The 13,127-nt window shown below is 38.0% G+C and overlaps 1 protein-coding gene across 1 annotated transcript in view; it reads right to left on the bottom strand.

The window, feature by feature from the left end:
• PLEKHH2 (pleckstrin homology domain containing, family H (with MyTH4 domain) member 2) overlaps nucleotides 1-13,127 on the bottom strand; it is a 67,540-nt gene that overhangs the window by 40,313 nt on the left and 14,100 nt on the right. Inside the window, exons 4-10 of the mRNA XM_014538495.1 lie at nucleotides 12,301-12,384; nucleotides 11,620-11,701; nucleotides 9,786-9,971; nucleotides 6,894-7,855; nucleotides 3,863-3,938; nucleotides 2,409-2,503; nucleotides 1,660-1,804 (exon numbers count right to left, since the gene is read on the bottom strand). Of these exons, the coding sequence (XP_014393981.1) occupies nucleotides 1,660-1,804; nucleotides 2,409-2,503; nucleotides 3,863-3,938; nucleotides 6,894-7,855; nucleotides 9,786-9,971; nucleotides 11,620-11,701; nucleotides 12,301-12,384 (1,630 nt within the window). The remainder of the gene's footprint in view (nucleotides 1-1,659; nucleotides 1,805-2,408; nucleotides 2,504-3,862; nucleotides 3,939-6,893; nucleotides 7,856-9,785; nucleotides 9,972-11,619; nucleotides 11,702-12,300; nucleotides 12,385-13,127) is intronic.

Raw genomic sequence — 13,127 nt, 5'->3', positions numbered from 1 at the left:
ATTCATTACACTTGTATAGCCAATTTTAAAAATATTTATTAACATTTCAGGGACATTAGAGCAATGTCACTATATCATTATTATTTATGTGAATAAGACAAGTAACAGTTGTGATAACAGTAATGTCTTTTTTCTTTTAATGGAAGGACAGACATTTAGATCTATAAAGGACCTACAAGATCATCTTAGCTAATCCCCTCATTCTCTAAAGCAGGGGTCCTCAAACTTTTTAAACAGGGGGCCAGTTCACCATCCCTCAGACCGTTGGAGGGCCGGACTATAGTTTAAAAAAAAACTATGAACAAATTCCTATGCACACTGCGCATATCTTATTTTGAAGTAAAAAAACAAAACGGGAACAAATACAATATTTGTATTTGCATGTGGCCCGCGGGCTGTAGTTTGAGGACCCCTGCTCTAAGGAGACTAAAGGATTTGTCCAAAGTCAAATCACTAGGCATGGGCACTGCTGGAGAACAAAGCTCAGGCTCCCAGATCCAGGGCCAGTATGTTAGGCACCATCCTAGGTGCTAGCGATAGAACAGACAACAAAACAGAACCTTTTCTGCCCTCGTGGAGCATAGATTCTAGTTGGAGGGAGACAGATAAAAAATAGGCACTAAGTCCCGTGGAAAAATAATATGGAGGGCAGACTAAGGGAATTTTTAAGAGTCCAGCAGTTGGAGAAGGCAAAGGAGTGCATCTGAATGGTGTGGTCAGCGCAGATCTCTGAGAGGGCAGTGTCTGCACAGGCACTGAAGGAGGCGCGGGAGTCAGCCATAAGGACACCTGGGTGAAGAATACCAAGCAGAGAAAGCAACCAGTGCAAAGGTCCTGAAAAAAAAAGCGGGCCTGGAATGTTCCAGGAACAGCAGTGTGGCCAGAGCTGAGCGAAGGAAGAGAAAAAAGGAGATGAGGAAGGACATAAAAGACACCTTATAGCCATTATGAGTCCTTGTAGTATTTTGAGTAAAAAAGTGTGATGTAACCTGAATCTAGCTGGGGGTAGGGGGTGGGGTAGAGAGTCAAGGTATGCACAAAGAGACCAGTGGAAGCCCAAAATACTAAACCTATGAAAACTGACAACTCCAGTTGAAAATGAGGGGTTTGGGGATACCTAGGGATTTCCATGGAACACAGTTTGAAAACCAACAAACGTATCATGGTGACTTGAAGGTTTTTGTAAATATAGACACCATTTAGTGTGATGAAATCTCTCTGTAACTTCTTCCTAAGCCAAAAATTTCTTCCAAATCCACTAAAAATCACAAATATATCTAAAGTCAATTTTTTTATTGTTTTCCATCTTACTACCAGATTAATCACCAGATTTTTAGATGTATTTGTTGCCATTTAGCAGTGTAACAAATTGAGCTGAAATAAATCTATCCCATAAATTATCCAAATAAATTATTCTCATAAAAAAGTGTTTTCTCTTTTACATGAAAGAAAAGGTTAAACAAAAAAGTCTATGTGGCTTGTCTGGAAACACGAAGAGGATCGCAAATGTAAGTGTCTTAGTCCCAGGCTAATTCTCTCGTCACCGTGGTTTAAAATAAATGCTCTGACTTTTTAAAAAATCCTATTACAGAGATAAAAGTCCCATTTAGCATTCTGAACGGTTTGGAGTTGCCTCGTATGCCCGAGCCTTTCGCTCACCTCGCTTCATGGCTCTGGGGCTTCCTGGCCCACTCCGGCTGCGCGTGTCAGACTCTGAGGTCCGGGAGCTGCATCTGGAACTCTCTTCTTCCTCTGATCCAGAGGACTCATCCAGGAACGGGCTGCTGCTTATCTGGGTCGCCTTCTACAGAAAAGCAGAACCACCTCTATGTGTCCATCTCTACAGTCACCTCTCTCTTTAGATATAGAATGTTTTACCAGAAGCAGCCATGGAATAAACGTTTTTAAAGGAATGAAAGAATATGTTTTGCCATTATCAAAGTCATGTTGTTAAGCCCCAAATTCTAATTAGCAAGGCATTTTGGCAATTTATAAAAGATTCCTGAAAACATAAGGCCATGAGTACCTGGTGATGCTTATTTTAATAAGGTTCTTCAAGCGAGGGAGGGGATCCCTGGCAGTGATACAAAGATCTTCCTAAATTAGTTTTCATTGCATCGTTAGTAACATACTTCCTTTAAACCATTAAGTAAACCATGGAGGGGGTGGAGTATCACATGGGACATAACAAAATTGGATTCAGACCTCTAATACTGATAAGAAGAAATATCTTCTCCAGATCTTTCATTTCTTATCTTTATATGCTATATTAGAGTGAATTTCTAAAACTCCCCATAAAGGGAGAGTCTGTGGAAACTGACAAGAATGAAATATGGAGCTTGAATAAACAGTCTTCTTGATCCGTCATGAAGAGATCCACATGTTTAACAGAAACAATAATGAGTTACCCCCTTCAATGTTGTATACACTGGAGTTGTCATATTCTTGTATATCAGAGATGTATAAAGTCCTGATGTGGTATAGGAAAGCATTGCAACAGAATCTGAAACAGAAAACAAAATTATTTTTTAAAAAACAACACAAAAACTTCTAACCAGCATCTAGGTCTATTTCTTACGAATGCGAATTAACAAAATTTCCAATTAAAAGAGAAATTGAATCAACACACATGATTATTGGTTATAGAGTCTACTTTAAGAATTATGGCATTTGCAGGCTTAATTACACACTCTATTACATGGTTCATTATTTCCTCATGTGTACTGGTTCCCCAACTAGACTGTAAGCTCTCTGAGAGCAAGGATCATGGCTTTTATTTCAATGGCATCTCCATCCAGCTCAGTCTGGGCAGAAATAAGTACAAACACCTGCTGACTGGTTCAGTGAGCAGTAGCCTATGAAGATATTCTCTGATTATTACTGACATGGTGTTAAAACATGATCATTCTTAGGCCTTTATCAGGTGAACCTCATGTTGAAAGGTAAGAATACAATCTCCTAAATGTTAAGAACATGAGATAGTTGGAAAGAAACAGAATATCAGTGATTATCTCTGAGATATGAATTAGTGGTAGGATAGGTAGAAGGAACCACAGGAAAATTTCTCTTTTTTTTTTCAGACAGTTCTTTGTGATTTTATTTTATTTTATTATAATCGGCATGTGTTGCCTTTATAATATATTTTTGATGAAAGAAAGAGACAGGGAGGGAGGGAGGGAGGGAGGAAAGGAAGAAGGAAGGAAGGAAAAGAGAGAAATGTGTTTTAAACTCTGGAAAAAGAGAACATAGAGACCAATATGTTTCCTTTAAACAGCTGAAACTCCACAGTTTCTTTGCTTTAGCCTTTTCCAGGTAAAAACATAATGAGGTACTCTCTACATGAGAATTAAATGTTCATGTGCCCCTATACTGAATTTTAAAATATAAATCAGCAATCCTAGAAATCATTTTCTGAAAGGTTAAATAACTCTATTATTCTATTATTTAGACATTTAGGAATTTCTTGGCTAATGAAACAGCAGTATAAAATCACTTATTTTTATATTTTTATTTTTTAACATTTTTTATTGTAGTAAAAAAAGTATAACATAAAATTTACCATTTTAACCATTTTAAGTGTACAGTTCAGTTAATGTTAAGTATATTAACATTGTTGTGAATCTGATCTTGATAACATTTTACCTTACAAAACTGAAATTCTATACCCATTAAACAACTATTCTCCCTTTCCTTCCCCCAAGGCCCAATAACCAGTATTCTACTTTCTGTTTCTATGAATCTGACTACTTTAGATACCTCATATAAGTGGAATCATACAGTACTTGTCTTTTTGTGACTGCTTATTTCACTTAGAGTAATGTCCTCAAGGTTCATCCATGTGGTAGCATGCAAAATCACTTACTTTTATTAACATTCTCCATATTGAAGGCCTCAGACATTCGAATGCCTGATTTGGCCACAGCATAAATTCTGCTTTCCTAATGTAAAAGAGAAATTTAAACTGAATATTTAAAGCAAAGAAATGATTACTTTCAATACACATGTTTTTCATTTAATATTCATTAGAGTACAGCATTATTATAAAACTGTCACCATTGCCAACTAAAATATGCCACTGTGGATAGCACTGCAGAGGTTTTTTCCATCCATTAATAATTCCATTATTTATCTTTGTTCCCAAATTTTTGCTTGGTATTTTAAATTCTTTTGGAGATAGGAAAAAAAAAGTAATAGAAAGCTTACTCACAATCAATCACTGACTATACATGAGCACTACCTCTAATAGCCTACCATTCTAGAATATGGTTAAAGAAAAAAGAAAAAACTTGAAATCAGAAATCATAGATAGAGTAGCAGTAAGTGTTATTACCTTCATATTTCAATGAAGTAGAAGAAACACCCGAGGTCAAATAGTAAATTTGAGAATTGCAATGGAATGCATAATATCTTGTTCCAGAAGTAGGTTATTTTGCTTTCTCTTTTTCATTTCAGAGATAGCTCTGAAATGGGTACTGAAAAGGTTATTAACCCTGCCCCTATGAGAAAAGGGACTCTAACCTGGATACAGTTGTCTAGACCATAGAACAGTAGGCACCTAAGGCAGTCCTGTTGAGGACTGTGCTAGCCAGGGGCCTGTGAGGTCACGGGCATAAGAATCTCTAACTGTCTGAGATTGAAGAGTGGCTGACTGAATGACTCAGATGCAGTTTCTCTGAGAGTGTAATTGTGGGCAAAGTTGGCAGAACAGAGAGATACTGGTATATAAAAACTAGAGGCCTGGTGCATGAATTCAGGCACTGGTGGGGTCCGACCGGCCCACCCTGATTGGGGCAATCAGGCTGAGTCGGCAGCGGGGAGGAGACGGAGGAGGTTGGTGGGCTGGCCTGTCCCCTGGTCAAACTTCCGGTGGAACTCCTAGTCTAGGGGACAATCTGCATATTAGCCTTTTATTATATAGCATAAGACAGTAAGCAGGAGATGCGAGGCAGTGAGAAGTCAGGGGAGAGTGAAGAAGAGTAGTTAGCAGTGGTGAGAAAAGCAGACTCATTGTAGACAGGAAAGGACAAGTGAGCCACTGGACCTGGAGCAATGGTGTCACGGGTTTCTAAGGCGTTGACTATCAGAGGTGCTGTTCAATCATCACATGTTGTCCCCCTAGAGTGACTACTGAATTTGAAGTGACAGGCAAGTTCAATAAGGATGGGCTATGTCTTAAACTCTTAATAAAATAAACTCTGATAAATTGAGGTAATTAGAATACATCTCTTTTTTGTGAAACCTGAAAATACCAATAAACAAAAATAAAATCTCAAACTTGGCCAGTCTGCTAAAGGGTTTGTGAAAAACAATAGTACTTTTTCAGGATTGAATAGTTTCAGCAGCCAAGGAAAAGCAAGAAAGGCAAAAAAAAAAAAAAAAAAGAAAAATGGTTTGCCAACTAAAACAAACTTGAAAGCCTAACCTAAATCTCTGGAAATCTCAACATAATAAGAAAAGCACGCTGCCTAAAGGATAACATATTTGGAATTCCAGCGATTCACATGCCAATAACATCCCCTTTCTTTTTTTGCTGTCCAGAATTTAGTAATAAACTGCAGACGGTTTCATATGGACAATGAAAGGTTCTTCTGAAAGTAAATAAGAGCATATACAGCTCAAGGTCTGAATTTATACTAGGAAACATGGTCACCTTAATTTGCTAAAAACTGCATTTCTCACTAAATAAAAAAAGTAATAACAGAACATGACTCCAAAAACCCCAAATTCCTGCAACCCAGGTGTTTCTCTTGAGGCCACAGGTTAAATTATGTCAAAATGGGAAGGAAAACTTAAATCTACAGAACAGGTCATTTCACTTTGTTTCAAATACAGGAAGAATTTTGAAATTGATGGATGAATTGATGGGTGAATTATTGTATTAATTGTCAGTGTTTCAATGGAAGAATTTCAATCTAGTCTGGATATTTAGGAAGATGCTTTTGGTTAAAGGAATGGATTTATAAGTTCATAAAGAGTAAAATTAAATTTCTCTTAAGGCCAATCAATGAAATAATTAACTTCAAAAACTGATGACCAATAAGAGTGAAGCGTCCTGGTTGAGAATTCACCCACAAGTATTAACACAGTTAAAGAGGAACCTTTCTTCTCCACCCCAGATGTTTTCTTACATGTGGAGGGGGCTCCAGTAATTCAACACTCCTGATCTCTTCCCAACTATTCACTCTCCCCTCCCCGAGGAGAAGGAGTGGCTTAATGAGATCGGTAAGCTTAGAAGGAGAAACTGGACATGCAGAGTCCAGCACCTTCCTCTCTCCTTTCTCTTCAGAACAACCATTTGTTCGTGCTCTGGGCTTTAAGTTTCCGAGGGCAGGGCCTCACTGGCCGCAGCCTGTGGGGGTCCAGCACCAGCTGGCGAATCAATCAGCTAGCTCCAAGGTCCAGTATGAGAAAGCTCCTCTGCCCACCAATTCTCTAAAATCAGTTTAATCAGTAATAAAGGTAAGATTATGCTCTCCCATCTGTCTTATCCTTGTCTTGCTTCTTTTTTTAAATATATTTTATTGATTTTTTTTTACAGAGTGGAAGGGAGAGGGATAGAGAGTTAGAAACATCGATCAGCTGCCTCCTGCACACCCCCTACTGGGGATGTGCCCGCAACCAAGGTACATGCCCTTGACCGGAATCGAACCTGGGACCCTTCAGTCTGCAGGCCGACGCTCTATCCACTGAGCCAAACCGGTCAGGGCTCCTTGTCTTTCTTCTCATTGATCCAGAACTCAGTGAGAAAGAGAAGGGGAAATTCTGTTCTGAAAACAGGGAATGATCAGAACAAAGGTGGATTTGAAAAGAAACAGAAAAAGAAGTCAAACCTGAAAATGAGTGTTAAGAAAAAAAAATAGTGTGCATGTGCTGCACACAGCAATACAATTTACCCAGGAGGGAAAACGGTGCAGGGGAGGAGTCGGAGGTTTGCTGCACGCCGCCTTCTTTGCTGAGTCACAGCTTTCTTGGTCATCTGAACACGGGGATTCCAGGGAGTCATAGGAGAACAATCCGTCGTCACAACTGGTGTCCATATTCTCCAAAACTTCTGTACTGTCGCCATCCACCAGATCCAAATCTGTTTCCTGGGGTCTCAGTGGCCGGATCATGCTTATGGCATTTCTGTTGGTACCAAACATCCTATCGGAACTTAACTGCGGCTGGCTTAGGTGCCTTTTGGCCAGTGCTACACTTATACTGAAAACATTAGGAATCCTTAACTTGGGGGGTGGCAGGTTGGATGAAGGCACTAATTGGGTTCCTTTTCCAGGCAGTAGGTTAGGATGCTTTGGAGTCAAAGCTGGGGTCAAAATCGGACTTGGGGTGTTAGCCTCACTCGATGACGATGAATAATCCAGCCTCTGAGACTGAAATTTTTTATTCAGTTCATCTGAGGAACTATCGTGCTCCTTTTTACTCGACTCAGGATTTCCCTTTCCAAGAAGACTATTCTGAGCTTTCCACTGTGCTTCCTGCTGCCAAGAATACAGCTTCTTGTGCTCTGGTCTCTTTATGCCGAAAGTCTCTTCTTCAAATATAGAACTGCTGTCATCGGACGCTGTCAGATAGGTTTCACTGCCCATCCTGCTACACTGGACCCCTTCCTCTGACGTGTGGCTGGACAGGGTGGACATGTACCTGGACTTGGATCTTCCTTTGCTCCCGTCTTCCTCATCGGAACTCCAGTCACTCCCGGGAGCCCCAGAATTCTGGGAGATGCCGCCCTCTGTCGCGAGGCTTGTTCTTGATTTCCGATTCTGCTCTGAGCCACAAGGGGTTTGACGCAAAGTTCTCTGACCTCGGCTGTTTTCTTGAATGTGGTTATCGACAGACTTCTCTGTAATTTCCATTTCTAGAAAAGCATATATCATATTCGCATGTTTGCCTTTAATAATATAATCTTTCTGTGCATTTAGCTTTATGTAACTACACTGTCAAAACTGGAGTTTTCATAAGAATAAAGTTAATTTACATTATTATTTTTTTAGTTGTATGACTTTTTTAAACCCAAGTTTGGAAACGATAAGCTTTATATAAAACATGGAGCCCCAACACTTCAATAGCATAGTATCAAAATGAAACTGCTTTTACAAACAAACATGCTGGGAGGAAAACTGACAATAGTCTAAGGACAGATAATCAAAGAAGCAAAACATGAAATAGGGCAACACTACCTATCAAAGAAAGCAGCCACTAAAACATGAACACTCTTAAATTGATTTTAGAAGCAAAGAGAATGACAACCCTCTTTCAATTCTATTTCAAAATCATCATATGTAAATTTAAACATAATATAGTTTAAATAACAAACTTGGTTTCCAAACTTCAATGCATGAAATTAATATGCAAAACCATGAAGAAAACATAAACAGAGAAGGGCTTTCCTCCCTCTACTTCTGGTTTAATCGTAACTTCAAAATGTGTTTTTATAATAAGAATTACACTCTTCCACAATGTCTTTAGATATGGCTTATTTTGTTTATAACATAATTAACAGAATAAACCACTGGCTTCAGAAACAGCGAACTAAAATTTTAGATCAAAGAGTACAAAATAAACTTTGAAACAGAAACATAGGTATGACCTTTATAACTAAGGAAATAGAGGCTGAACAAATAAACTGAAATTTGGTATCAGGCACTTTGTTAAATCTGCAAATGAACGAAAGTTTCAATACAGGCAGCCTTCTCAACAAACAACAACAAAAATGCAAGTAATGGCATAAAAGTGAGTAGCAAAGGAGCCTTCTAGCTGAAAAAGCATTAGGCAGTTTTCAGAATTTCATAATCAAGCATAGACTTTTAGGGCTATAATTTTTCTCCTTTGGGGGAAGCAAAGTGGGAACTGAAAATAGAGAAGATGCAAATTCAAGTCTCCCTGGAATACCTGGGAAAAGTCATCCTGGGTGGCAAAGCCAGCAGCTGCACCGCAAAGCAAAATTTAGAGGGGCTTTAAGACTAAAAGAGGAATATAAATCTGCACAGAGGTTAGGGTTTCAACATCCAGGCAAATATTTTCCTCGTTGAAGCAATAAAGGGAAAATCAAAGCAGTTACAAAAATTGTCCCCTGGTGCTCTTTTTCTTTAGAAATTTGCAATGTCATATTTAATATTAGGTAATTTTTAAATATTTAAAATAAATAACGAACAGAAAGTTCATAGTACTAATCTGAAGCTCTAAGCTGAAACAAGTACCATGTAGGTGCAACTGTGAACCTTTTTAAAATGTTTTTTTTTTTTTTTAATTTCAGAGAGAGGAAAAGAGGGGGAGAGAGAGATAGAAACATCAATGATTAGAGAGAATCACTGATGGGCTGCCTCCTGCATGCCCCACACTGAGATAGAGCCCACAACCTGGGCATGTGCCCTCACCAGGATTCGAACTGTGACCTCCTAGTCCATAGGTCGATGCTCTACCACTGAGCCACACCAGCCAGGCTGTAAACCTTTTAGTAATTTTAAATATCACTGCTTCCTACTGCAGGAAGAAGTACCAAGAGGGGAAAATCAGTTTCTCCTCTGCCTCACTGGCAAAGACTCTAAAAAAAAAAAAATACATAGCTAGATACACAAAGTTAAATGTTGAACATCTCTTTAAAAGTATTCTCATAAGACATGAACCTGTCAAGAAGAAAAAATAAGAAAACTAGGATGAATCATTCAGATAGATTTTGTATATTTACCCTTTTGAGTGATGGAAAAATTAAAAAAGGAAAATTAAGCTATATAAGGATTTTTCCCTTTTCAAAAATGTCAAAGCAAATTCCGCTAGTTCATAAATACCTTCTATGTCTTTTCCTTCAGTGAACTCAGGTTCTTTAGATGGTATCTTGCTCATTTCCTCAGATTTTACTACTTGAGGAGGACTCCTCGCTCGGGATGAAAAGCACCCGAAGGTCAAACTGCTTAGGCGCTGGCCCTCCGAAAGCTTTGGTGTGGAAACACTGGATGACTTCTTCCCTTGAGCTTCTGCAAGATCATTCATCAAAATCAAGATCTGAATTTTTCACAACAGCTTGATAAACACAGAACCAAAGCACATAAAAACGTGGACAAATCACTCCTTATGCCAGAATAAAAGCCTGAAAATCCTAAAGGTCATCTTTTTTTTTCTTTTTCTTTTATTATTCAATTTATTTAAACTAAAAAAAGTTTTCACCCATTTCTCCCACCACCCATCCATCGCTTCTGGCAACCACCAATCTGTCTCTGTGTCAATGAGCTTGGTTTTTCCATTTTATTTATTTATTTTTAGATTCCACATATAAAAGATCATAAGGTATTTGTCTTTTCCCGACTTATTTAACTTAGCATAAGGCCCTTGAGGTTCATCATGTTGTTACAAATGCTGAGATTTCTTTCTTTTTATGGCTGAGTAATATTCCACATATATATCTTGGCTTCTTTATCCATTCACTCATCAATAGACACTTAGATTGTTTCCATATCTTGTCTATTGTAAATAATGCTGCATTGAACATGGGGTGCACATATCTTTTTGAATTAGTGTTTTCATTTTCCTCAGATAAATGCCCAGAAGTAGAATTGCTGAATCATATATGGTAGTTCTATTTTCAATTTTTTAAAATCTCCATACTCCTTTCCATGGTAGCTAAACCAATTTACATTACCACTAACAGTGTACAAGGGTTCTCTTTTGTCCACATCCTTGCTAACACCTAGTTATTTATTGTCTTTTTGATAATAGTCATTCTGAGAGGTATGAGGTGATATCTCATTGTCGTTTTGCATTTCTCTGATGATTAGTGATGAGGCCTGGTTGCCAAAAGATTAGAACAGCGGTTCTCAACCTGTGGGTCGCGACCCCTTTGGGGGTCAAACGACCCTTTCACAGGGGTCGCCTAAGACCATCGGAAAACACATATATAATTACATATTGTTTTTGTGATTAATCACTATGCTTTAATTATGTTCAATTTGTAACAATGAAAATACATCCTGCATATCAGATATTTACATTACAATTCATAACAGTAGCAAAATTACAGTTATGAAGTAGCAACGAAAATAATTTTATGGTTGGGGGTCACCACAACATGAGGAACTGTATTAAAGGGTCGCGGCATTAGGAAGGTTGAGAACCACCGATCTAAATATTTCAGATTTTGTGGTCTCTACACTGGAGTTGTAAACAACCATAACATGGGCAGAATTCACCATAAGAGTGGTGTGTGAAGTGCTATGATATTTCAGAAGGAGGAGGGAGGGTGAGAGAGACACATCAATTGGTTGCCTCCCACACTGCAACCCAGGTACATGCCCTTGACCAGGAATCAAACCCAAGACCCTTCAATGCACAAGCCGGTGCTCTAACTACTGAGAAAGACAGGCCAGAGTGACTAAATTTTTTTAAGCAAACATATCTGAAAATAAATGTTGAAATTAGTAGTATCTCCTTTGTATTACTTGCTACTGTCTACCTGTGTTTTCTAATATGGACATGTGGTTATTTAAATATAAATCAATTCAAATTAAATAAAATGTAAAATTCAGTTCCTTAGTAGTGCCAGTCATATTTCAAGTGCTCAATAGTAAAATTCTATATATTAGTAACCAAATAAAACCAATTGAGCTATTTTAATCAAAGTACTCATACCTTGTAGTTTTGACTGTATTGTTCTTATCTCTTCGGTTTGGTTTTGGTTGATCAAACGAAGATTCTGATTCTCCAATTCCAGCTAAAAGGACATATGGTATTCTTTTAAATAGGAATAACATTTCTAAAATATACTAGTGAATTATAATATGTAGAAAATGTTAATACCTAACTACACATAAGCAAAATACGAAAGATTTATGGATTTATCAGCATAAGTTATCAACTTATATAATTATGGCTTAAATATTAATTTTTCTAAAACTAAGAGTTTTAAGTGTTTTCACCCCCTATGACTTTTCACTGTAAAATTATTTTAAAACAAATTATTTTAGCATTTAATCTGCCATATAAACTAAATAATGTGTACTTCTCAGATACTGAACACAATTTTATGACATACACATGTTCTATAGTTTTTTTAAATTAATGAATTAGAGTTAAAAATCAACTAAGTAGAATGAGGCTACTTATACTGATTACCACGAACCTATCAATATTTTTCATTTTAGAAATATATTGAACATCAAAATAAAAGCTACCTATCTAACATTTACCAAAAGACAGCAGCCAAACCAACTTTTCAGAATTTTGTTTCACCTAGACTGATCTATATTCTGATAACTTATCTACTTAAAAGAAGTAAAAGGTACAGAAAAGGCAAAATATAACAGTAAGTACCTCATTTAACTTAAGTGTTACCCATTCTTTGATCTTAGCTGCTTTTTCTTCTATAATTTTAGCTTCTTGTATCCTTATTTGTTTCTGAAATAACATTATTTGTTTAGTTCAAATATAAGCTCACAGGTCTAAAAATGTCATATCATGCATAGAAAAAGGCAAATCCACTTAAAACCCATTTCCAGGTTAATACCTTGACCTTCAAATTACCAAATAGAGTAAAAAATGACAATTGTCCAACAGATACAATAAGAAACCATAATGGCATATGTGAATATTACTAGTTTTAACAATTGCTATTCTCTTTCTCTGAAAGATAATGTACTGAACTCCATCCTCTGAACTTTTCAACAAAAGAAACCATTTCTGAGAATGGTCTAGGGCAGTGGTCGGCAAACCACGGTTTTCGAGCCACATGCGGCTCTTTGGCCCCTTCAGTGTGGCTCTTCCACAAAATACCACGTGCGGGTGCGCACCTACAGTGCGATTGAAACTTCGTGGCCCATGCGCAGAAGAAGTCGGGTTTTGGCCTGGGTGAGTCTATTTTGAAGAAGTGGCGTTAGAAGAAGTGGGGGGTGTCCGGCGGTGGGGCAACGGGAGATGCGGCGCAGACGGGCCGCGGGATACGCAGCGCCGGGGAGGCGAGCACGATTCAGGCACGAGTTGAGTGAGACAGTCAGTCAGCAATCTCATGTGCAGTGGTTAGTGCTAGTCGCGTCCGCAAATCGCGTGCGGGTGACAAAAGTACCTACTCGAAGCATAAAGTTACCTGTATTTTTCCAACCAGCTGCAAATCCTACAGGTATTTTTGTCATCAATTTAAGAAT

Source organism: Myotis brandtii, unplaced genomic scaffold (assembly GCF_000412655.1).
Source record: "Myotis brandtii unplaced genomic scaffold, ASM41265v1 scaffold191, whole genome shotgun sequence".
Taxonomy (NCBI): domain Eukaryota; kingdom Metazoa; phylum Chordata; class Mammalia; order Chiroptera; family Vespertilionidae; genus Myotis; species Myotis brandtii.
Note: the sequence above shows the minus strand (reverse complement) of the source record. Positions and strands in the feature narration are given on the sequence as shown.